Here is a 24,780-nt window from a genome sequence, read left to right as displayed (position 1 = left end):
CATACTGTTAGTTATAAGTTACTCGATATAAACCTGTAGCCGATAATTACACATTTAAAACAACATATGGCTTGTGCAGTATCTAAAGTATTGAGCTTATAACTCGCACTGTAAAAAAAAGAAATTCACTGTAAAGAATAAATGTGTTTCTGATATTATGGGATGCCTGTATATTTTACAACTTTCATTAAGTGATAGACGTATATACCTTATTTCAACTACCAAAATCTGCTTTTTACTTTTAAATGTCCAGATAACCAGCATAATACAAAACAGAAAGCCACATGGGGAATGTGCATATTTAAGATGGCAATGCAATACATAATATTATATTTCTTAATATTAATTATATCACAACATCTGTAGTCAATATTAGGGGTGCACGACGAATATAACAGATCGTTTTGTGCCTTTATATATGTATCATCACGAGCCGCAGGGTTTAATTTGGTTTTGCTTGTGTACGTTTTGTTTTTGTTTGTTTGTTTTGTATGTTTTAGCCATGATTCCCATCCACTTACATTATAAGACTGGCAGACTGCAACAGTTTGAGCTAAACATTTCAGTTTGTTTACTGTTCTTCAAAATTCCTGTATCACAGGTTACAAAAGAAATATTAAGCAGCACGACTGTCTCTAACTCAAGTGACACTGAAGTCTGGAGTAATGATGCTGAAAATTCAACTTTGATCACCGCAAGTTATTTTCAATTATGGTCAAAACAGAAAACCATTCTTTTGAATTGTAATGATATTTCACAATATTATAGTTATTTCAGTATTTCCGACCTGAGGACTGTAGACATGATCATGAAGAGACTTCTTTCAGAAATAAAGATAAAAACTAGTAATGTGTCCAAACTTTTGACCAGTACTGTATAAGTAAAAATAAACAAGGTTTAAAATGTAATAATGTATGTGCTCGCGCCATTTACATTTTTTTTAAATGTTTGTGTGCTGCTGCACATCCCTGTATGTGTAATAAGCAAAGTGTATGCATGTTGTGCACCCGCCTATAGGTGCATATTACTAACACACTCTTTAAATAACAAAGAAAAAATATTGTGCCAGGCTTTAAACAAGGTTACAGTTGGTCAAAGGTGCAGTCTATTTCAGTTACCTCAAAATAGCAATGTACCTGGCATGCACCTGAACACAGCTTGTTTTCAGACCTGCAAGCCCATGGGCGCACAAATGGGCTTGAATGCATTTGCTATTCAAACAATGTGGCACAGGACGTGAAAATGACAACTGCGTCAGGCTGAAACTAGCAGAAAACACCTGTGTCGAGCCTAGCGCAGCATTGCACCGGGTGTATGATATGGCCCCAAGTCTACTGAAGTAAATCTACTCTCCTGTTTGGTTTGTTTGTCGGACAAAATGTCTGATTCGACGTCATGATTGGTCAGATCGTCTGTCAATTATGAGTCTGATACTGAATTTCAACAACAGCTTAATAAGCTTAGAAGTCGTGGCCTAATTGTTAGCGAGTCGGACTCCCAATCGAAAGGTTGTGAGTTCGTGTCCCGGGCCGGAAGGAATTGTGGGTGGGGGGAGTGCATGTACAGTTCTCTCTCCACCTTCAATACCATGACTTAAGTGCCCTTGAGCAAGGCATCGAACCCCCAACTGCTCCCCGGGCGCCGCAGCATAAATGGCTGCCCACTGCTCCGGGTGTGTGCTCACAGTGTGTGTGTGTGTTCACTGCTCTGTGTGTGTGCATTTCGGATGGGTTAAATCCAGAGCACAAATTCTGAGTATGGGTCACCATACTTGGCTGAATGTCACGTCACAAAAGTGTCTGTTTAAGACAAAAATCAGTTCAACTGTAAATCTGTTCACACATCACAGTTTGTTAATGTACTGCATAACATTGACTAATCCACTAATTCCGCTATTAATTGGTAGATTTCATACTGTGGTTCTTTTTCTGCTGCGAAAGTTGTTGAAATGGCTGTTTAAGTGTGCGTCAGAGTCAGAATAAAGCTGTTCTCAGATCAGATGGTGGAGTGCGGGTGATGATGGAGGCAGACTCAGTGCCGCCCGGCTACTCCATTAGCTTTAATGTCACGGTAATTACATTCCTCTTTTGAACTCCACTATGACATCTTGCACATTGGCCTCATCATAATGAAGATGGAAGGAGAAATGAAAAAAAAAAAGGCATATCTTAGTTTTCACTCAGAAAAGGAATGTTCCCCGCTATGCAAACCGTCAGTAACCAGCCACAGGCGTTAGTCTTATAAACACGGGATTTAATTCAAATCTTCACTTTCAATTGTTTCTTTGTGTTTTTGTATGTTTTTCATTGCCTCGAGGCGAGTGTAAGAATGTGTCATATACTGCTTTAATGTGACATGACGGTGCCAGTGAACACAGCACACAGAACAACACATAAAGTAGACAGTCTTCTGAGAAGTTTTACTCATGAGGTTAGATTTAGATCCTTTTATATGTGCACACACACGTGCACACACACACACACACACACACACACACGCATACAGAATTGTGTAACATTATAAATGTTTTAAATGTCACTTATGTGCTGTTTAATGCATATTGGCTGAATAAAAGCATTTTTTTTTAAACACACGCTAGTATATCAGTATAGTAGTTTTCCGTCAGTACTGAGAGGAAGAGAAAGAGAGACTCACTCTTGCTGTAGCAGGTGGTCAGCACTGCCTTGTCTGCCGGACTGCCGTTGATGTGCCAGATCTCACCAGCGTCGTGCAGGAGAACGCTCTTATTAATCATATTATTCTCATCATCAAAGTCAATGATGTGAATCTGCAGAAGAGAAAAAGCAGAGCGTCCAGACGGCAGTTCAAAGAGCTGGGACTAGACTCGCAGATATTTGTTTTAATATGACAGTAAATGAAATCTCAAACGCTTTTTAACTTCACACACTCCTGACACTCATTCCCCAGCTTTTATTTCAACTTTGAAGCGACTGCATCTTTTGAACTAATGTTAGATGCCTAAAAGTTATATGCAGAGCACGGCACATTTGAAGAGGCAGTAGAAAGAAGTTATTTTACTGAGAGACTTCGTGTGCACTGTTGGTAATTTTCCACTGTAAGTGTTGTCATTATGTGGATAATGGAGTTGTGTTCACGTCACAAAATCATATTCTGTGTCTCATTTTTCACTAAAAACATCTAAACAGCATTAAAACAAGATCAGTTCACTTGGTGAAGCAAAACTGAAAGACATTGGGTCTTTTAATCTTGATGAATAATTTAGATAAATAATCTTTTAGGACAAGACACCAAAACCATTGTTTAATTTTATTGCACTTTTTCTATTTGCATCTGTATATTACAATACATATCCTTAAAGGCTGTTTTCTCAAAATGAGTCCGAAGCCTACACTTCAGCAGCACTTTCATACATCAGACTTAGCAGTTTTATTTACCTTAATATTCTGAAGGCTTTTTTACAGAGTTTGTTCATCATTCACCTGACTTTTATGTTATTTTTAAAAAAAATCAGTGTTGTTGTTGTTTTTTCTGTCTGATTTATGGAGTGAAAAGAGAAATACAAAATCCCCTCTGTAAAAATGTAACTCTAATATGTAAAAAAAAAAACTTTTACAAAATTGTGAATTAGAAACTGGCTTTATCCAATGTTCAGATTTCTGTTCTGACTGCAAATCAGAGCATATTTATTTAGTTCACGCCTCATTTGCATGTCCAAACATACTATTTTAAAAAACTGTAATATAAAAGAACGTGATTAGTCAATGAGGAAAGTATGGTGAGATCTGTTATTAATGCCCAGAAATGCCCAGATTCTCCAGAATATCATGCCTGAAACTATGCACAAATACATATATATTATATATATTAATATTAATAAAATAAAACAAAGTAAATAAAACAAATATTATTGTTACCGAAGTATGTTTTACAAGAAAATACCATTTCAGTTTTTCTTCCTCAAAATATCATGTTTAATTCAATGCATTACTTGGCTTTTTTAATTCTGAGTAGTTTACTAGAAATAAAATAGTGTCTACATCTTTTCCCCCCAATGTTGTTATAACATTGTTATACTGAATTTGGGTTTTGCTGTGTATCTTCTGACATGGGTCAGTAAACCAGTAGAAGTCAAATATCAGTGGTGTAAGAATCATTCTCCACATGACGATTTAGCAAAGAACGTCACATAAAAAAGTTGTTTGCAAAACAAGAACCAAAAGGCATTGGTCTTTCTGGTCACCTGTGAAGGTGTATGACGTGTGAGAAAGAGTGAGAGTGAGCGAATGCATACTGTACGTGAGGAGCTGAAGAGGAAGCCATTAACCTTGGGTTGGACTGCACTGAAGGAGAATTATTAGGCAACGTTATAATTTTATGGAGGGAAGCAATACAAATAAATTCTGATGGCTGGACAGGATAATTGGTGGAGTCGGAAGGTTCTGTAATGAGTGCTGGGCTTGAAGAGACTCGCTCGTGATTTATCAGCCTGAATGATCACACGGGCCTCGTCTCTCGCCGTAGTGGTCATGTGAAGGAGCGGTCAGGGGCTCGCTTTCAGAGGAGCACAGCAAGCCTCAGTACGTGGCGCTCAGGAAATGACTTGCTGCAGGGAGGGTTTATGACACGGCGAAAAAAATTCTTACTGTGCAAAACGTTGTTCTGTATATGCTTAAAGTAAGAAAAACAAAGCTATTTGGAAGCTGCCAAGTAAAAAATAAAAACACAGTTGTGCTCATAACTTTACATACCCTTCACAGAATATGCAAAATACTTGTCATTGTTTCAGTGTTCAGATTCAGGTTTACTACTCAATCAACAGAAATTGCTTTTGTTTTTATTCTGAGGAAAACAAAAGAAGATTTAGAATTAAATGAGTGAATACAATTTTTTATTTATTTTTTCAGAATAAATCCCCCTTCGTCATGTCGAATATACAGGGCTGGATGATATGGCTAACAAAAACATATCACAATATATTTTCCATATCAGTCGATATCAATAATTATCACAATAAATTTCAAATTATGAAACAGGTTTGTGTTACCTGACTTTGACTCATATCTTCATCACAGTTTGCAGTGCAAGATGCAATATTAATAATATTACTTTTTCAGTCTCTTAGAAACGCACATTTGACAGTAGCTTGAGTTTGGATGCAGGCGTAAATTTATGTTCGTTCAAAAACATGTGACATCTGTAAAAATTGTAACAACCTCATCTTTATATGATGAAATATAATTATTCTGACTGTTTGAGTTTTATTAAAATTAACCATTGGTCTTCCATAGTAGCGTATGTTTAGATCATGATAACCACAGTTAAAACCACACATAGCACCTCAATACCATGGTAAAAATATAACTACATGGTTTCTAGGTATTTGTATGAAAATCAGTAGTCTAAAAACATTGAATACATTTTTTAATACATTTAATAAATAATAAATTAATAATAGAATAAAATTTGAAACCCATTTCTGACACAATACCGTGGTGAAGTTTGTGTTGTTACAGTAAATCTATAGTAAATGATCGTTCATAAATTTTCGATTCCGATACTTTGATACTGGTTTTCGAACGATACTTTTTTCGATACAAATTGAATGATTATTCTATTTTCTATTATTCTATTTATTTTATAATACTAATAATTCTTATATCTTAATTATTAATTTATTAACTCATTTATTTTGCTAAATGTTATTACTTATCTTAATTAGCATGAATTAATTATTACTCTTATTAATAATATATATATCACTCATTTAATATATATATATATATATATTTATTATTAATTTACATTTTTTTAAGGTTAAACATCTTAACATCGTTTTGATGAGCACAGCTTTTTTTTTTAAGAGGCTGTGTTTGGGAAACCTGTTTGCAAACAGTAATTTGTAGTCATTACAAATCACTATTAATGGCTTTACATGTTTGTGAAATCTTCCAACTACTAAATCAAAGTCTGATATAAACAACAATAAAATTGCTCAAACAGACTCAAATACAGAGTCACCTCCAAATGCATTAAAACTGCCCCCGTACCCAAGGGCAAATGTAACAATGCAACAATAAAAGCTTACTTGCTTTTTACCTGCTGTGACAAACAAGAAGATATTTTGTATTTTTTTTGTATAACTTTCACTTTAATAAGTTTCTATATGATAGGCCTAGCATCAGTTAATGCAAAAGCTGGTGTGTAGAAGTGTATTGTGTTATATGCGTGAGCATGAATTAATAAACATGACAATCACACACAGCCCTGCTATAAAAAATGTCCTGTCAATATATAACATCATTATAGCAAATATGAGAATTCCAGATAAATCCACAGGATGCACAATAAATCCCATGTGTCCGTCCACTCACCTGGTTATCAAATTTGAGTGACTGTGTGCCCACTAGAAACCTGATGGCATCTGTCTCAGCTGTCTGAGCTGTCAGAGCACGTGCCTGAAAACATGCAGAGAGGACGACAGCCCATGCATTAATGTTACACAGCCAAAATGCTAGACAATACAATACAATTATGACACCAAATGCCTGCGAGCTGCTACCTGGACTGCAATTCTGGGTCTCATAGGTGAGCTCATTAGTATGTTTGCTGCCCATAGCTCACACAAAAATGCGCTCTAGATAAGCAGCTTACTAGGTTCATGATAGCTAGGTAGGAAGCATTGCAATCTAGACAAGCAGCTCACTTGATATCCAAAAGTGCTGTTTCTAGGTAGCTTACTAGATGCCCAAAACTGCTGTCTAGCTAAACATATAATTTAAATGATCTAATGACATCTGGATAGACAGCAAACAATACTGTCTGTGTAGGCAGCTCACTAAACACAGCTAAAAATACATAAATATTGTGAGATCCACTGTTATTTTAGTATCAGCGAGATGCTGTTAAATATTTTTTTTTTTTTTTTTTTTAATTTAATGGTATTTCATTTAATTTGTTTTATTTAGTTAAATAATTCATTTAATTGTCATTTTAATTTAAGGTTTTAGTAGGGCTGCACAATTAATCAAATTTGTAATCGCAATTACAATTACAGATGACACAATTATGTAATCGTTTAAAGGCACAATTACACAAAAAAAAAAAGTTCACTTACATCATTCTGTGTGCATAAGATATGTTGTTGTTCTCTCTACAGATTATCTTAAACTGTTTTTTTTCCCAATTGTTTGAATTTCTTTGTTTTAATATAACATAATACCATGCATATATTTACTTTGGTTTGGTTTCTCAGAAAAAATAAATAAATAAAATAATAATAATAATTATATATATTTATGATATTTGAGGCTTAAAAAAAAAAGAAGTTTTTCAGGAAGAGTGTTTTCCGCTGGTTTATTTTGATATAACAATATGGCATGCAGTGGCTTCAAACAGTGGCATAAAGCTGTTAAAAAAATTATTAAATCTAAATTGTGCTAATCGTAATATATAATCGCAATTACAATTTCAAGGGAATAAGCGACAATTATGAGTTTTGTCATAATCGTGCAGCCCTAGGTTTTAGTAAGTTTAAGGGTTTTTCCCCCCTAGTCTATATTATTTTTAGTTTTAGTTAGTTTTGTTCATCAAGTTCAACTGTATGGAAATGATCTAAAATAAGAGCTAGCTGAAATACGTTTATTTTATTGGGTTATATTTTATTTCAGTTAAAGTTTATTTTATTTAGTTTAGTTTAGTTAACTGTAATAACTCTGGTTAACAATGGTACAAAAATATATACAAATCTGGTACTAAATAAACAAAACAAAACAAAACGTGATTTATGAATACATCTGGTGTATATCTTTTATTTGGTAAATGTCTTTTATTTTGGCATTTGTTTATAAACATGGCAAACGTAATATATTGCAGTGCTATGGTATTAGCATCTGATCCTACACTTATTAATGTGTATACTTACATTGTGACAGATGTATAAAACGGAAAAGGAAAACAGCTCTCCAGGTGTTATTTTTAATACAAAATCTAGTTTTTAATAAGGTAACTATCACAACAGTCAAACACAGTTCCCAGTTCACTGTGAAACAGCTCGTGTGTTGTGTGCATAAATGAAAAGGTAAACAATGCTACAGTAACGTTACCTGAAACTCCAGGCCGTAAATAACTGGTGCATCATCCTCCATCTTCCCTCAGCCAGACACTTATTTATTTATCATATAATTAAGAGTGAAACATTCTCCTGTTCAGCAAATACTACTAACAGCTACAGCAGTTCCGCGAGAGTGAAATAAGACTTACGCAAACTGCGCTTGGAAACTCCCTTAACACTCTTCACTACGACATCGTTCTTAGGGGTTGTTAGCGTAAGTGTTGTTCTAGAATACCAGGCTCCGACGTAGCCAAGATGTTTGACACCTTTCGCACACCGTAGGGTTATTCTTCCTACATCCGCGCGCATGCGTGTGTTTACATTGCTGTCATCCTAGCGTTCATTTCACAGAAGGTAAAGTCTTGTTGTTTTATTTATTTACTGTTTTATAATATTATATATATTTCTCTCTATGCTGACGTATGGTGAAGAATTAAAGGGTCTCCGAAATTTCAGCATTGCGTTTTAGTTACAGAGCTCTTCAGATATTCAGCATGTGATTATTTTTATTGTTAAACAGCATTTCAATCGTGTTTCTGTTTACATTGTTTCCTCCAGAATGTTCGGATTACAGGGACTCTTTTGATATTATGTCATTCGTATTATTTACATAAAACGAGAAAAGGTTTACAGGTTATTATTATTATTATTATTATTATTATTATTATTAAGCTTAAAGGCTACTTGTAAAATCATGATATTTCTCTATATTTAGTCTTTTTGATTTGTGTTATAGCATTTCGATAAATGATTGTTTCCTTAGATATTTTGTGAACTATAGAAATGCAAAAGGCTATAGAAAATGCAAAAAGTCTTGTCCTATATTAAAGGGGTCTAAAAAACACTCTGAATTTCAGATAATTGTTTTAAATATTAACATTTCCATTTAATTGCAGTTAATATGCAATTAAGTGTCCAAAAACATTACATTCAGTTCACACTTTTATATCTTTAATGTAGATTATTTTCACAATAAGTATGCTGAAGTCTCCTTCTAGGATGTTTATGTGACTATAGTTTATTTATTAGTCATTGATCCCTGTTTTGTCTGAACATCCAGACTGTACTCATGGACAGCAGTGAAGGTCAGAGGCCTGTTTCTCTGGACATAGATGGAGCGGATCAGACGCTGGAAGCCTCCGTCCCGTCCCAGACCGACCCGACAGAAGACTCTTTCCAAGAGGAGAGCATTGATCTGGACGCCGAAGCGTTTGTTTCGCCGCAGGATGACAGCTGTCACTCTGAGAGCCTGATGGACAAGCTGAATGACCAGATGATGGAGAGCGTGATGATTTCTGACTCCCCGAATAGCGAGGAAGAGGACGTGGTCCCCATCGACTCGCTTTTGGAGCAGAATGAAAACGAGGAGGCCAAAACACCTGACGGAGATGCAGAAGGAAGAAACGAAGACGTAAGCACAGCCAGCACTGCTGAACCTGACGAGGCATCTGAAGCTTTATTTAAAGAAGAGAGCGAGGAGGAGAAGATTGTGCAGGTGGATGACAAAAGGAAAAATGTTACACCAGACGACCCAAAACCAGAGGTTCCCAAAACTCAGGATACATCGCTTGAGCTGGATAAGGATACGCCCCCGAAAGACGAGGCCGTCCCGGTGTGTACCATCTTCAGTCAAGGTGTGCAACCCAAAGCACAAGCTCTGATTCCTGACGGCTTTCAGCCCACGCTGGTAAAATCTCCAAGTTTTACCATCGGCAACACAGAAACCCCCAACAGACTGGTTCCTCAGGTGTGCCAGCCGAGCCCCAGCCTCAGCAAGTTCTTCACGGACAGCAGCGCGGTCAACCCCGCATCAGACTTCTTCGATTCTTTCACAACGTCCACGTCTTTCATATCGATCAGCAACCCAAACACAGAGTCGCCCAAGACTGCCGCCCCTCCAGAGTCTCCTCTCTTAACTGCCGCCACCGCTGCGGAAACCGTGCCGACCAGCACGTACTTCACCCCCGTCGCCACCAAACCTGGAGGAAGTCCCGTAGAGCCCATGAACAAGCTCCAGGCTGTGTTCCCGAGCGGAGACGACCCCTTCGGAAGCGCTCTGATCACCAGTGACCTGGATAAGCGCTATGACGCATGGCTTCCCTCAGAAGACACCAGGAGAGTGCTGATATCGGTGGCCACACAGCAGATCAGTCCTGTCCAGATAGACCGAGAGCAGCTGGCCATGCCTGGACTCAAGTTTGACAACCTGCAGGTCAGTGCAACAGTACAGCTCCCATAATGAACAGTGTGTCATCATTAAAGGGTATCATTGCCATTGACTTGCATTGTGTTCTAATGTCAATAGTGTATAAATGAACAAAGTGTATTCTGCACCAAGAAATCCCTTTTTATTTGTCAGCACAAATATGCCACACTCTTAAAAAAAAAGTTATTTTTTGCTGTTGATGGTTCCAAGAAGAACCTTTAACATCCATGGAACCTTTCTTGTGAAAAAGGTTCTTTAGATGATTCTTCTCCACAAGAAGAACTCTTGACTGAAAGATTATAAGAGAGGGAACCCAAAGTGGTTAACCGTGCAGATGATGTGAAACATCTCACCCGGTGGCTTTTTGACCCCTGGGCTTTTGTGAAAACTACAGCTCTTCCTTGCACATTTTTTGTATCGCTGCTCACAGTTGGATCGAGCCCAGTGCATTCTGGGTGTTGAATTTGCAGCACTTTTTGTCTGTTTCCTCTAGGCATGTAGTTCTGATTAAAACAACTGCAAGTTTTATTAATTGCCAGTCTTGCTTTTAAGCTTATTTGAGTGAATTACCCATTTATCATGGAATACATGAAGATACTATTTATTAGGTCTGCATGATAAATCTCCATCACCACGATCATATTTCGCGCATGTTTTGCACAGCTTGTCAGTGAACAACGGATCTGTGTAGTAAATGCTTCTCATTGTGAAAGCGCGCAGGTGATGGAGATTTACTGCTGATAACAGAACTGGGTTTACTGACAAGATGCGCATTAAATATCGCACAATTTATCGTACAGCCCTGTTTATTATGCATATTACTGGGTTTTGAGTAAACAATAAAAACATACAGGTTTGGTGCAATATCAGCATATAATGACACAATTTTCTTCAGTAGCATAATTAAAGAATACACTAGAAGCTTTCTGTTTCAATAGTAAATATGACAGCGCAGCACATACTCTACCATTCGAAAATGTCTGGAAAGTTTCAATAAAAATGTATACTTTTATTCTGCAGGGATGCATTAAATTGTACAAAAGTGACAGTAAAGGCATTTACAATATTATTTGACATAAATGCTGTTCTGTCGAACACTGTATTCATTAAAGAATTCTGAACAATAAAATGTGAGAATGATTCAGAATGATTTCTGAAGATCATGTGACACTGAAGACTGCAGGAATGATGCTGAAAATACAGCTGTGTATCACAGAAATAAATTACATGGAAAACAGTTATTTTAAATTGTAATATTATATCACAGTATTACATTTTTTACTGTATTTTTATCAATCTATAAATAAAAAGAATCTTTCAGATCTTTAACTTGCAGTAAATATGTGTCTAGTAAATAATCTATTTTTAGATAACAAAGATATAGTGAATAAACCAGAGACAGTCGTCCCTTTTCTTTGCTCTTGGTGTTGTTACTCTATGAGTGAAGCAGAAACTAAAGCTCTCTGGTTTACAGGGCGATGCAGTGAAAGATCTCATGCAGCGGTTTTTGGGCGACCAGGCTGCTATGAAGAGACAGGTGCTCTCGGCCAACTCAGTGGAGCAAAACTTCCTCGGTCTCAAGCGGCTGATAGTGAGTAGCACATCACATTTATTCCTTCATTGATCTTCACATCTTCACAGTTTTTTTTTAGTGGCATTTATAGCGGAGCTCCACTTTTTAAACTTGTTCTCCATCTCCATTTCTTTTTGAGTTCATTGAATGTTCAGACTCTAATTAATTAATTAATTCAGTGCAAAACTCAGAGCAGCTGCCATGCAGTGTATTTGAGCCATTAATTGGTAAAATAGGAGTGTTTCTCTGAGACTGGTGCAGGACAGACAGTCAAAATATCATATACCTGTAGTCACTCACAACGTAGTTATGTGAATGTATTCCTGAATTTTAATCTCTTGGATTATTGTAGAAAATAAACTCTGTGACTAACAAAAGTTTAGGATAAATGAACACAAATTATGCAATTTCAAGCCTACGTTTATTTAACTTGCAGAAGTAAAAAGCTAAAAGCAGGCTATACAATAAATGAACCACACCATGATTATATGACTTTAATGTCACCACCATTAAGTGCCCAACAACTCCTTCAGGATTTATAAAAAAAAATATATATGTATTTTTTTCCTTGAACGTTTGAAAGAGTACAATTATAAACAAAAGCGATTAGTGTGTAAATGAGTTTACACGTTCAATGGAATAAAACAAGCATAAAACATTCAAATATACTGCGCTTTTGTTAAGCAGACTTTATTTCAGGCAAAAAGCCATTTAGGACTTTAGGATAGGGGTGCTCCGATCACGATCGGCCGATCGTTAATGCGCGTCTCGTCAGTAAAGCCGGTTCTCTAATCAGCGGTTAATTCCATCAGGTGCGTGATTTCACATAGAGCAGCTGTTACTACACAGAGCCGTTGTTAACTGAGAAGATGCGCCAAAAAACGCTGAAAATTAACGTGATTTGCGCATCTTCTCAGTTAACAACGGCTCTGTGTAGTAACAGCTGTTCTATGTGAAATCACGCACCTGATGGAATTAACCGCTGATTAGAAAAAAACGGCTTTACTGATGAGATGCGCATAACGATCGGCCGATCGTGATCGGAGCACCCCTACTTTAGGATGATGGAACTGGAAGTGCTTCCCAGGTTTCGGCCTACAAAATATTAATCCCTGCAGCACAGAAAATAGTCACATTCAAGCGTTTAAGTTCTTAATTGTTTTTGTTTAATCCAGTTATTTAAAGTTTACTTCACTGCTTCGAATCCAATCAGTTTCATTCTTATTGATTGAGGCGATCACATGAAGGTATTTCAGTTCGATTGAGCCACTGATATGATAATAAGTAATTATCGTGGGTGCATGCAAACGTCCCAATGTTATATCACTAACAAAGTCATCACACACACATACAGTATTTATCAGGAATATTCAGTATATCCATGTACATGTTATATCCCATCATTTTGCCCATCTCTATTTGAGATTGTGTGTGTGTGTGTGTGGGCATGTTTTTGTGACACATCAGGACACAACTCTGTATAATGACATGGGTATGACACAGGTATTACAAGGAGAGGGTGACTTATGAGGACATAACCCATGTCCCCATTTTTCACAACGCTTATAAATCATACAGAATGAGTTTTATTTTTGAGAAGGTAAAAATGCACAAAGTTTCCTGTGAGGGTTAGGGGTAGGGTTGGTGAAGGGCCATAGAAAATACAGTTTCTACATTATAAAAACCATTACGCCTATGGGATGTCCCCACTTTTCACAAAAACAAACGTGTGTGTGTGTGCGTGTGTGTGTGTGTGTGTGTGTGTGTGTGTGTGTGTGTGTGTGTGTGTGTGTGTGTGTGTGTGTTTGTGTGTGAAGTGTCAGCTATAGCTCTATGGGCCCAAAATTACTGCCTCATTGATTTACCTCTGAACACACAGACAGACCTGAAACACACAGCCTTGCCCGCTGTGCCCACGACCTTCACCGAATGACAAGGAGACTGTGTGTGTGTGTGTGTGTGTGTGTGTGGCTTTGCCTGTGGAAGCATGAGCTCTAATCCCCAGATCCTGGGCTTCACAGATTAGATCAAGAACCTCTGGAGCAGAGAAATACGTGTGAGACACACACAGAGGATCAGTCCTCTGAATATAGTGAGGCATTCATGGACAGTGTGTTAATTTACATTCTTACATTTGGCAGATGCTTTTAGCCAAAGCGACCCACATTTCATCCGAAGTATACATACATTAGTTCATGTATTTCCTGGAAATCAAACCCATGACCTTGGCGTTAACAGTGCCATAAATTACTGCTGGAGCAACAGGAGTCATATATGTTTGTGTGCCCCTAAACTTAACATTTAACTATGGATGTTCATACATATAGTGAATAAATAGGCCTAAACAAGAAATATATTTTAACTTGAATAATAAATGTAAAAAATGAACATAAAAAAAAAAAAAACGGACGGCAGAAAGCAGCATCCTGGTTTTTTTTAGCCTTTATTTTACAAAAGCACAAAGATTTGTTTTTATTGTGAATGTATGCAAATAAATGCAAACTGTTTACAATTCAGATTATTTTTTGATTTATAGGAGTAGTTGCTTCCACTGGGAAAAAAATAAATAAATAAATAAAAATCTAGTGATGGTACCGGCATCGCATGCACGCAACCAGTTAAGTTTTGCTACCTTGACAGTGCAGCCTGGTTATTATCATAAGAAAATACAGTCAGTCAAACATGAAACAAAAAAAAAAAAAAAAAAAAAAACACTGCTCAGTTAAAATATGTAGAAGAATCTTTGACGTTAAGTTAAATAGCTGTACCTGTGATGCTATGCAAAACATTTTGTTTTATGTGGAAATTGCATTGCAAATAAGGAAACATTTGATTTTATGTCAAATTAGAGACCCAACATTGGTTTCAGTTTCGGTTTATCCTAAATTAATTAGTTTTGGCTTGACGTTTATATTGCTATAGATTCTTATATTTTTAATATTTTTAATTATTGTTCTTTTCTAAACACTGTTAATTTAAAAGATTGTTGTGGGGTGAGGAGAACTAACATAGACTATAGCTATATTTACAGTTTATTATAATGTTTGTAAGACTATCGCTTAGCCATTTGGCTTAAAAGCACTTTTTTTATATATATGCCTAGCATAGGCCTATTTGAACCATGCAGCAAACCAGAAAATCGAGCCGAGGGATCTCATAAAAAGCCAACTGTCTCACAATCGTAACAGACAGGTATGTATTTGTATGCACTAGATTTGATATTTGTTCAAAGGTTACATGCAATTTGATGGACGATTTGTATTTGTGAAATATCATCTAGGCTCATTTATTTATATTTGTAAAACACAGTATTACTCAACTGCATTTTCACTCAAATTGACCTGTATATTTGAACATTGCTTTCTGTTTGTTTGTGAGTCGAGTATTCCTTTGCAAAGCAGATCAAATTTGTTTGCAAAATGCTGGATTTGTTTGTTTAATTATGGCACATAATTCACTCCATAGAGCAGTGCCACTGTGTGTTTGACATGCTGTGTTGAATGTGTACGAATTTATATGTATTCTTAGTTTCTAACTGTCAGGGTCATGCATGTGAGGTCATGTCATTATTAATTTATACAGATGTTTTACAGGAGTCAGTCAGCTCTGTTTGAACGAGTCTGTAAATTCATTTAAATTATTCATAAGTGTGCTTTAGCTGAAATAATCATGCAAAAAAAAAAATATATGACTAATAACTAGTAGCCAGACATATACTGTAAATATAGAAATAAATATAAAAACATAATTATCACTGAAATTCTATTTTAAGGTAAGACACTACAGGCAGTTTTGAGATTTTGGGCTATTTTAACTTGACTTCTTTCAGTCAAATGTAAAGAAAACATCCAAAACTCACATTTTAATTATTTATTTTATTACAGTTTATCGGTTTCAATTCCAGTGCATGTCTTTAAAGGTTGTGAGTGTTTTCTCCTGCACTGTGTCAGAAATCTGCTTTTCAGCAGCACTTACATACACCAAACTTTACAGTTTTATTCCTGTCTAAATTCTGAAGGAATTTACAGAGTAATAAAAAGAGTGATAAAATCCCAAATCCCCGCTGTAAAACCTTTAACTTTATATATCAACAAAATTAAACAAGAATTTTTAACCTTTATCCATTGCTCAGATTTTTGTTCTTGAACTGTATGCAAATGTGAGCATTTTTTATAAGACACTGCCTCATTTGCATATTTAAAATTAACATTTCAGAAAAGGTTCCTAATATTGTTTTGGGGGTGTCTTACAATAGGTTTGCATGCATGCAAGGTCAAAAAATGATTTTGTTTTCTCAAAATATGCATTTAACATCACCTCATTTTCCAGCGTTTCTCAAATGATTAGTTCAAAGCAGTTCTGAGATTCAGATTCTCTTTAAACCCCTCCTTTCTGTAAGCCTACTCTGCTCTGATTGGTCAGATGGCCCAGTCTGCTGTGATTGGTCCACCGCGTACAGCGCGTGTCTGAAACATTTACATTTATTCATTTAGCAGACGCTTTTATCCAAAGCGACTTACAGATGAAGACAGTGGAAGCAATCAAAAACAACAAAAAGAGCAATGATATATAAGTGCTATACCAAGTCTCAGTTAGGTTAACACAGTACACGTAGCATGGGATTTTAACTAATATAATAAATAAAAAGAAAACAGATAGAATAAAAAAATAAAAGAATAGAGCAAGCTAGTTAGAGGTCTTTACACACACACACACATATATATACAATTGCATAATAAATGAAAAGAAAATAGAATACAAAAAGATTAGAAAGGTAGTTAGATTTTTTAAAGAATAGAATTATAATAGTGAGTGTTAAAGTTAGAGGGTCAAATAAAGATGGAAGAGATGTGTTTTAAGCCGATTGAAGATGGCTAGGATTGAGTTGGGGAGTTCATTCCACCAGAAGGGAACATTTAATTTAAAAGTCCGTAAAAGTGACTTTGTGGTTCTTTGGGATGGCACAATCAAGCGACGTTCACTTGCAGAACGCAAGCTTCTAGAGGGCACATAAGTCTGAAGTAACGAATTTAGGTAAATGGGTGCAGAGCCAGTGGTAGTTTTGTAGGCAAACATCAATGCCTTGAATTTTATGCGAGCAGCTATTGGAAGCCAGTGCAAATTGATAAACAGAGGTGTGATGTGTATTATTTTTGGCTCATTAAAAATTAATCTTGCTGCCGCGTTCTGAATTAATTGTAAAGGTTTGATAGAATTGGCTGGAAGACCTGCCAAGAGAGCATTGCAATAGTCTAGCCTGGACCGAACAAGAGATTGAACAAGGAGTTGTGCAGCATGTTCCGAAAGATAGGGCTTGATCTTCTTGATGTTGAATAAAGCAAATCTGCAGGATCTGACAGTTTTAGCAATGTGGTCTGAGAAAGTCAGCTGATCATCAATCATTACTCCAAGGCTTCTTGCTGTTTTTGAAGGAGTTATGGTTGATGTGCCTAACTTGATGGTGAAATTGTGATGAAACGATGGGTTTGCTGGAATCACAAGCAGTTCTTTCTTGGCAAGGTTGAGTTGAAGGTGATGTTCCATCATCCAGGAAGAAATGTCAGTTAGACAAGCTGAGATGCGAATAGCTACCGTCGGATCATCAGGATGGAATGAGAGGTAGAGTTGAGTGTCATCAGCAAAGCAGTGGTATGAAAAGCCATGTTTTTGAATGACAGAACCTAATGTTGCCATGTAGACAGAGAAGAGAAGTGGTCCAAGAACTGAGCCCTGAGGCACCCCAGTAGTTAGATGTTGAGACTTGGACACCTCACCACTCCAAGATACTTTGAAGGACCTATCTGATAGGTAAGACTTAAACCATTGAAGTGTTGTTCCTGAGATGCCTTTCGCCAGTAGCGTTGATAGGAGGATCTGGTGGTTAACCGTGTCAAAAGCAGCGGACAGATCAAGCAGGATAAGTACTGAAGATTTGGATTCTGCCTCTTGCCAGTCTTAGAGCTTCAACAACTGAGAGCAAGGCCGTCTCAGTTGAATGTCAAATTCTGAAGCCAGATTGGTTGCTGTCAAGGAGATTGTTGTGTGTGAGAAATGTAGAGACTTGTTTGAACACAGCTCGTTCAAGTGTTTTTTTGCAATGAAAGGAAGAAGGGAAACTGCTCTGTAGTTCTCTAAAAGAGATGGGTTGAGGTTGGGTTTCTTAAGTAGTGGAGTTATACGTGTCTGTCTAAATGATGAGGGAAAAACACCAGTGTGGAGGGAAGTGTTGATGATGTGAGTGAGTGCAGGTACAACTGCAGGAGAAATGTATTGAAGGAGATGAGATGGAATTGGATCAAGCGGGCAAGTTTTATGGTGATTAGAAAGGATGAGTTTTGACACTTCTGCCTCAGAGAGTGAAGAGAAGGATGTAAATGAGTGTAAGTTTGCTGGTGATATGAGCTTGACTGATTGTGGTGTGGAAAATTGTACACTAATGTGTTTAATTTTATTAATGAAAAACTTTTATATTTAATTGCAAAGTCGTCAGCTATTAGAGATGAAGCAGGAGGAGGAGGACAAAGAAGTGAGGAAAATGTTTTTAAAAGCATGCAAGAGTTAGATGAATTGTTAATTTTGTTATGGTAGTATGTCCTTTTAGCAGAGGAGACATTAGCAGAGAAAGAAGATAGGAGTGACTGATACACAATAAGATCAGTAGTATTTTTGGACTTGCGCCACACCCTTTCAGAAGCTCTAAGCTTAGAACAGTGTTCGCATAGAACATCAGATAACCAAGGGGCAGAAGGGGTGTTACGGGCTGGCCTGGAAGATAAGGGGCAAACAGTGTCTAAACAAGATGTAAGAGTGGAGCAGAAAGTATCAGTAGCACTGTTAGCATCCAAAGATGCAAACAGTTTAGGGGAAAGAAAGTGAAGATGAAACCATTGCAGATAGCCGGGAGGGTGAAAGTGTGCGTAGGTTACGTCGAAAGATGACATGTGGAGGGGTAAGTGATGTGTCAGGGATCATGTTGAGGTTAAGAGTGAGGAGGAAGTGATCCGACGTGTGCAGTGGAGTAACCAGAATATGATCAGTAGAGCAGTTTCGTGTATAAAGAAGGTCCATTTGGTTCCTGATTTGTGAGTAGCAGTAGTTGACACTCGGTTGAGACCAAAAGAGGCAAGCAGAGAGTGGAAATCAGCAAACAGAGGTTTATCTAGATGGATGTTGAAATCCCCAAGTATAACTAGGGCAGTACCATCCTCAGAAAAGGTTGAGAGCAACACATCTAATTCATCCAAAAAGTTACCCAGTGGTCCTGTTTGTTGATAGACAACTACAAAATGTATTTTAAAAGGGTAGGTAACAGTAACTGAATGAGATTCAAACAGCTGTTGATACCCAAAGATGGTAAAGGATTAAATTTCCAATCATCAGAGATGAGCAGACCAGTACCTCCACCTCTTCCAGTCAAACGGGGGGAGTGGGAAAATGAGAAATTATTGGAGAGTGCTGCAGGTGTAGAAGTGTCCTCTGGTTTGATCCAGGTCTCTGTTAGGGCCATGAGATGAAGCTTTGAGTGGTACGAGTGGTAATGATTGTAGGGATCTGTAAACACATAGTAAGAATTGGTTATAAACAAATAACAACTGAAACAGAAATTAAACAAGGAGAAAGAAAAAAGATTAATCAAAGCAATACTTATCCCTGCCAGTGTGCCTGCCCGGTGGAGTCGCACGGTAGAGTCGATGGTCTTTACACTCTTTGTTCTTCACACGAGGAGGGCTTAACTGGAGGGCTGCCGCGACCGCTGCCGGGGGGGGGGTTGGCATTCCTCCACAGCAGATATATTTTAACAAAAATAACTTAAAAAGTAAATTACATTTTAACATTTTTAGCATTATTGCACCATATATTGGATTCTTGTTTCTGTGCCCCTGAGAGAATGATTTAGAATGTTCGTTGGCGTCACAGAACTGCTAGATTGGATTCAAACAGCTTTCGCGCGTTGGCTGTCACTGAGCCAGAGACGGACGCGCTTAGAGCTTGTCATATATCACAATTTATATGCAATGTTTTCAACCACATAATATTTATTTTGGTTTCATACATTTAAATTTACATAATCACTAGTAAAACAATACATTGGTAGTTTGTAAAATACACACATATGTCTATGGAAGCATCAAAAACTATCTAATCAAATGTAATTTGCAGACGTGTTTTATTCATATATCAGACACACATAGCAGAACAATAAGGTTTACTCTATTCTTCGCCCAGTTCAACAGCCACTTACTTTCATGTATTTCGGGAGAAACTGGGGAATTCAAGTGCTGTACGTTAAATCCGGCTGACAGGACTGAACTGCAGCGCTCATCTCGTTATAGATCAAGATAATTTATAAAGAAGAATCGGAATATCAGATAGTTGACATGGTAAGCAAGTTTGCATATATATTTTAATAAAAAATGAAAAACGAAATAAAACTAATAGCGATACATCTGTTAGTCATTGTGGCTGCTGTGTGTCACGTGACAATCATGACGCGTCGCCATGGAAACAAGGGGTCATTTAAAATATTTGAACTTACGCGTGAAAGAAAATATAAATATTTTTAAAATCAACCCCAAGTAAACAACAATATCCAAGTTAATTAAATATTTTTTATTGAGACTATAAAAAATAATTCTGTATCTATTTTTAGGTGGCTACGCCACTGATCCAAAGCACTGAATTACAGCCTGCGTAGCTCCACTTTATCAATGATGTTGGCTCCAGTTGTTTCTTCAACTACATATTCAGTCAGGTTTACCTGTCGCCTCCGTTTTGCTGAAACAGGTGTATTTTTAGTGTTTGCTGTAACTGTGTCACAAAGAATGCAGAATTCATCTTCATTTAAAATTTAAAAAAATTAAAATAGGCCTAAATAAAACCAGGCTATTTAAACCCATATTACGACTATCTTTAGTCGAACTATTTTAATTGCCTTTTTTAAAATCCCTTTCAAGTTTAAAGATGTCGTTTATGGCTATAGTAAAATGTCATCAAATTGAATTGAATAATCCTTGCACATTATTCATATTATGAAATAATTTGTAAAAAATTTAGCATTATAAAGCATTTTTAGATTAAGCAAAAAGGGAATGGACCATTTAGTTTAGATCAAGCCTTGTCCCGCTCTGTGGCTGCCCGATCTTGATCTGCGTAGCACTTCTAGCGCTAAATTTTCTGCCAGGGTAACCGCTTCCTATCCACTACATAGTGCACTATATGGGGTGTCTATTTGAACTATTTCATTCCCTACATTTGTCCACTACTATTATTTTCTAAAATTAGGTACATGTAATATAAAAGTAGGCTACATATGGCAGTGTTTTTGCAAACAGCTCCAAGTCTCACTCGCAGTGTAGGCTATATGTTACTGTCCAATTCCGTTAACTTATGTATTTGTTCACTCCTTCCTGATATAGTGAAACTGCCATACACTATGGATTAGTGAATGAGTGAATGAGTGAGCGATTTCAGACACAGCATGAGTCTCTACGGCTGAAATCGCGCTCCGAATCAGGGTGGTGTGCTGACTAGAGGTGAGGGGGCACAGTAACCTAGGTGGCCGGGCCAGGCCCCCTGGGGCCCCCTCGTGGCGCCGACCCTGCGCGGTATACTAATCTTTTTTGAACCCGACAAAACGGAAATTGAATTCAGCTGAACGTACTTTACTGTTTATCACAACAAAGGTCTAAGCAAGCGCACAACACTGACAACGTATGCGATAGAGTACGAGACCAAACGCAGCACGTCTCAACACAGTAAACAAACAAGTGTTTCGAAACAATACGCCCGTTGCACTGTTGTCTTTTTTGAATGCTCGATAGAAAATAAAAAAAACTCTATTATTTATCACACAAGTCAAATCACCTTTATTTGTATAGAGTTTTGTATAACACTGATTGTGTCAAAGCAGCTTTCAGCAGTCATTTTTCTAGCCGATAGACCTTTTTTGCTCTGATTGCATGTTTCCGGTGTGCAGACAGTTTCGGCTACCTGAGATCTGTTAGTTAAAATTGTTACCCTTTTTACCCAAAGTGCTAAAACTTTGTAATACAAATGGATGGAAATTCGATATGCAGTTCATATAAATTAATCTTAAACTTTGGCCTATTTTTGTGTGCATGTGTTTGTGTGTGCCTGGTATTCCCTACATTATGGGGACAAAATGGTTCACGGTGAAGGCTGATGTCATCACTCACCTCAGAATTTCTTGCTTGATTTTAATAATCATTTCTGACGGTTTTAATTGAGAAGTCAAGCTGTGAAATCGTATAAATGTTCATAGAATCTTAGAAACCCAGTGTATGTGTGCATAAGTGACACATAACCTTTAACAAATTTTGCACTTTGCATTGGAAATGCCTCAAAAAGTGTGTGTGTGTATGTATATATATATATATATATTATTTACATAGGACACGTAAGGTATAATTGTTAAAATAGTCTAGGACTGGAGCAGAAGTACATGCTGATCCAGATCTGTCATCCCCAGAGAGAAGAGATGTGTGTGTCTGTACAGGAAGGAGAGTCTCAAACACAAACATGCTTGCTGTTGAGAGAAAATCACTCATTCTGCAGAAGACTGAGGTCTCAACCACCCTTGTGTCCCCTTGTCTGCTCATTTTATCTTCTTTTATTCTCTTTTTCTTCTGATCTGGCTCTTGTCTTCTCCGTATGGGGTTCTAGTGATTATTTTTGGTCTTATTTCTCGCGGCACCATCCTGACTTCCTCTCCAGCTGTTCACAATAATGTTACTCCAGCTTATTTTATGCTCTCACAAAGGACTGAATCTCTCGCTTCATCTCTCAGTTCAGTGCAGATGGTGAGACCATTTATGGATTTGCAAAAAATAGCATTACATTTATATTGAGACAGTCATATTGAGATTGAAGGTCGCAGGTCTAAATGTGACGGGATTCTAGAGTGAAGTTACATCCAGTTTTACTGTTGATCCATTTAAGTGGACACAATCATTCATAATTGGTTCAAAAAATAAATAAAAATCCAGAGAACGTTATTGACTTAAATGTACCACATTGTGTTTAGCAATATAAATTAAGTGAATTTGATTTTAACATGAATTAATGGAGTATACTATGTATGTTTTTATATTGCAAAGCTAAATAGTAATTTGCTGTTACTGGCTGTTTGATTCATCAGCTTTTCGACTCCATCTATTCGGCTTCACAGATCCATCATTCAGCCTGAATCTCTGCAGACACTGGGTGATGATGCTTGTCTGTTGTCATCTATTTTCTCTTTGCTTTCAGTTCATGTGCAATGTTTGGTTGCTGATTTATCACCACTGACTGTATGAACATTTATTTTCATATTAGTAGATTTGTCTGAAATGATAACAGAACTTAGATGATAATGATGTGACAACAGTAGCATGTAGAAAGCGCTATAGGTTAGCCTGGGTTAAACGTTCAGTAATTAACCTCTGCTCATCAGGGTCTATCCCAGTCTTTGGTCTCGCTGGTTGTTTGACCTCATTGCTGCACTCTTCTTTACAATCCCCCACTGGGTTTAAGATGTGTCTGTATTTGCTCAGACTCCGATCAGCCTTATTTCCTGACAGACACTTCTGTTCACTCAGAAAGCTAACAAGGAATCAGAAACTTGTTGTTGTTGTTAGTTGTTTCTCCAGAAGTGAAGAGGCTGTGTGGGTCAATATCAAGAAACATTGCTTTTGTGTGCTGTGACCTACTGCCACTATAATGAGCAGATTTTACTGAACGTAGTCTCATAGATGCAATTTGTCACCGCTACACTGCATAAAATGATTACATATTTATTTAAATGAAAATATAATGATTTCCCAATAAATGTAGGCTTTTATCTATAATTTAAGTAGAGATTAAAAAGCATTCTTTCTTTAAATTGTGAATGGTTTACAGCTCTGGGAGTAAACATTTACTCTCACGGAGTAAACATTTCCAAACATGATTTCCTAAAATATATAAAATCATTTTACATAGTCTTCCTGCACATTCTCATAACAAATTTATCCAAACATACATTAAAAATGAAGACGACAGGTGTTACCTAAAATATAATGAATTAATTATACTGCACGTATTTATCAAAATTATCTTCTCTAGTTATTTTTCTAGCTGACTATTTAGTTTATGCACAAATAATGTGTTTTCTGTGACATGCATATTAGCGGTGTAAAGGTACACTGTTGTCACAGGACTATACCTCAGTTTTGGGGTCATAGTTCGATATGGGTTCAGTACAACAGGAACGTTCTGGTTTGAAACGTTGATTGCTTGATTACATGAGACATGATACATTTCAGTAAGTTGTTCTGTTTCTTTCAACATCTTTCTGATGTTCATTCATGTTTGTTTTTTATTTGTTTTGCCACAACTAGTTATAAAGAGGAAGAGATGATTGGTTCATGTGCCGCCTGAACATTAAAGAGCATCAAAACCACCTTTATACTTTGTGTTTTGTGAGAATATTGACAAAATTTAGAAGCTGATACTTTGTTACTTAAAGTAACAAAGCACAAAGCTTATTGCGATTATTGGGTGGTATGTGTGCTTTAAATAATGAGTGTAATCGAGACTAATGTTTTCAAGCATTTATACTTTTTCTCTGAACAATAATAATAATGCCAGATCAAATGTAATGTTTTACTGCATAATTGCATATGCAAATATATGTTGTGTTAGGTTAGTTACCTCTGTTGGCAGTGTGGTCGCCTACACAGAGCTTGATGATTGCTACATCGCTAGTCCTGTCCAAAAAGACCACGAACTGTACAGATGATATCTGTAGTAATAGTTAATTCACAAGCATGAATACTAAAAACAAAATACATATTTGTGTGATAAAATGAAAATTGGAGTCATTATTCAGTTGAATATATTGACATCCATCATACTGTTTATTGGCACGGT

At 36.8% G+C, this 24,780-nt stretch overlaps 2 protein-coding genes across 2 annotated transcripts in view; one reads left to right on the top strand and one right to left on the bottom strand.

Annotated features, from left to right (window-relative positions):
- The window catches only part of eipr1 (EARP complex and GARP complex interacting protein 1), a 36,795-nt gene extending 28,544 nt beyond the window's left edge, over nucleotides 1-8,251 (bottom strand). The window contains exons 1-3 of the mRNA XM_026229245.1: nucleotides 8,085-8,251; nucleotides 6,354-6,437; nucleotides 2,656-2,788 (exon numbers count right to left, since the gene is read on the bottom strand). Coding sequence (XP_026085030.1) covers nucleotides 2,656-2,788; nucleotides 6,354-6,437; nucleotides 8,085-8,126 — 259 coding nt within the window. The 5' untranslated portion in view covers nucleotides 8,127-8,251. The remainder of the gene's footprint in view (nucleotides 1-2,655; nucleotides 2,789-6,353; nucleotides 6,438-8,084) is intronic.
- Nucleotides 8,252-8,363: 112 nt separating this feature from the next.
- Nucleotides 8,364-24,780, top strand: part of LOC113060379 (trafficking protein particle complex subunit 12-like) — a 35,458-nt gene continuing 19,041 nt past the window's right edge. Inside the window, exons 1-3 of the mRNA XM_026229244.1 lie at nucleotides 8,364-8,446; nucleotides 9,153-10,304; nucleotides 11,773-11,889. Of these exons, the coding sequence (XP_026085029.1) occupies nucleotides 9,162-10,304; nucleotides 11,773-11,889 (1,260 nt within the window). The 5' untranslated portion in view covers nucleotides 8,364-8,446; nucleotides 9,153-9,161. The remainder of the gene's footprint in view (nucleotides 8,447-9,152; nucleotides 10,305-11,772; nucleotides 11,890-24,780) is intronic.

The sequence above is a fragment of the Carassius auratus genome, chromosome 42 (assembly GCF_003368295.1).
Source record: "Carassius auratus strain Wakin chromosome 42, ASM336829v1, whole genome shotgun sequence".
In the NCBI taxonomy this organism is placed as follows: Eukaryota; Metazoa; Chordata; class Actinopteri; order Cypriniformes; family Cyprinidae; genus Carassius; species Carassius auratus.
The sequence above is the reverse complement of the archived record's forward strand: the minus strand, read 5'-3'. Positions and strand labels throughout refer to the sequence as shown.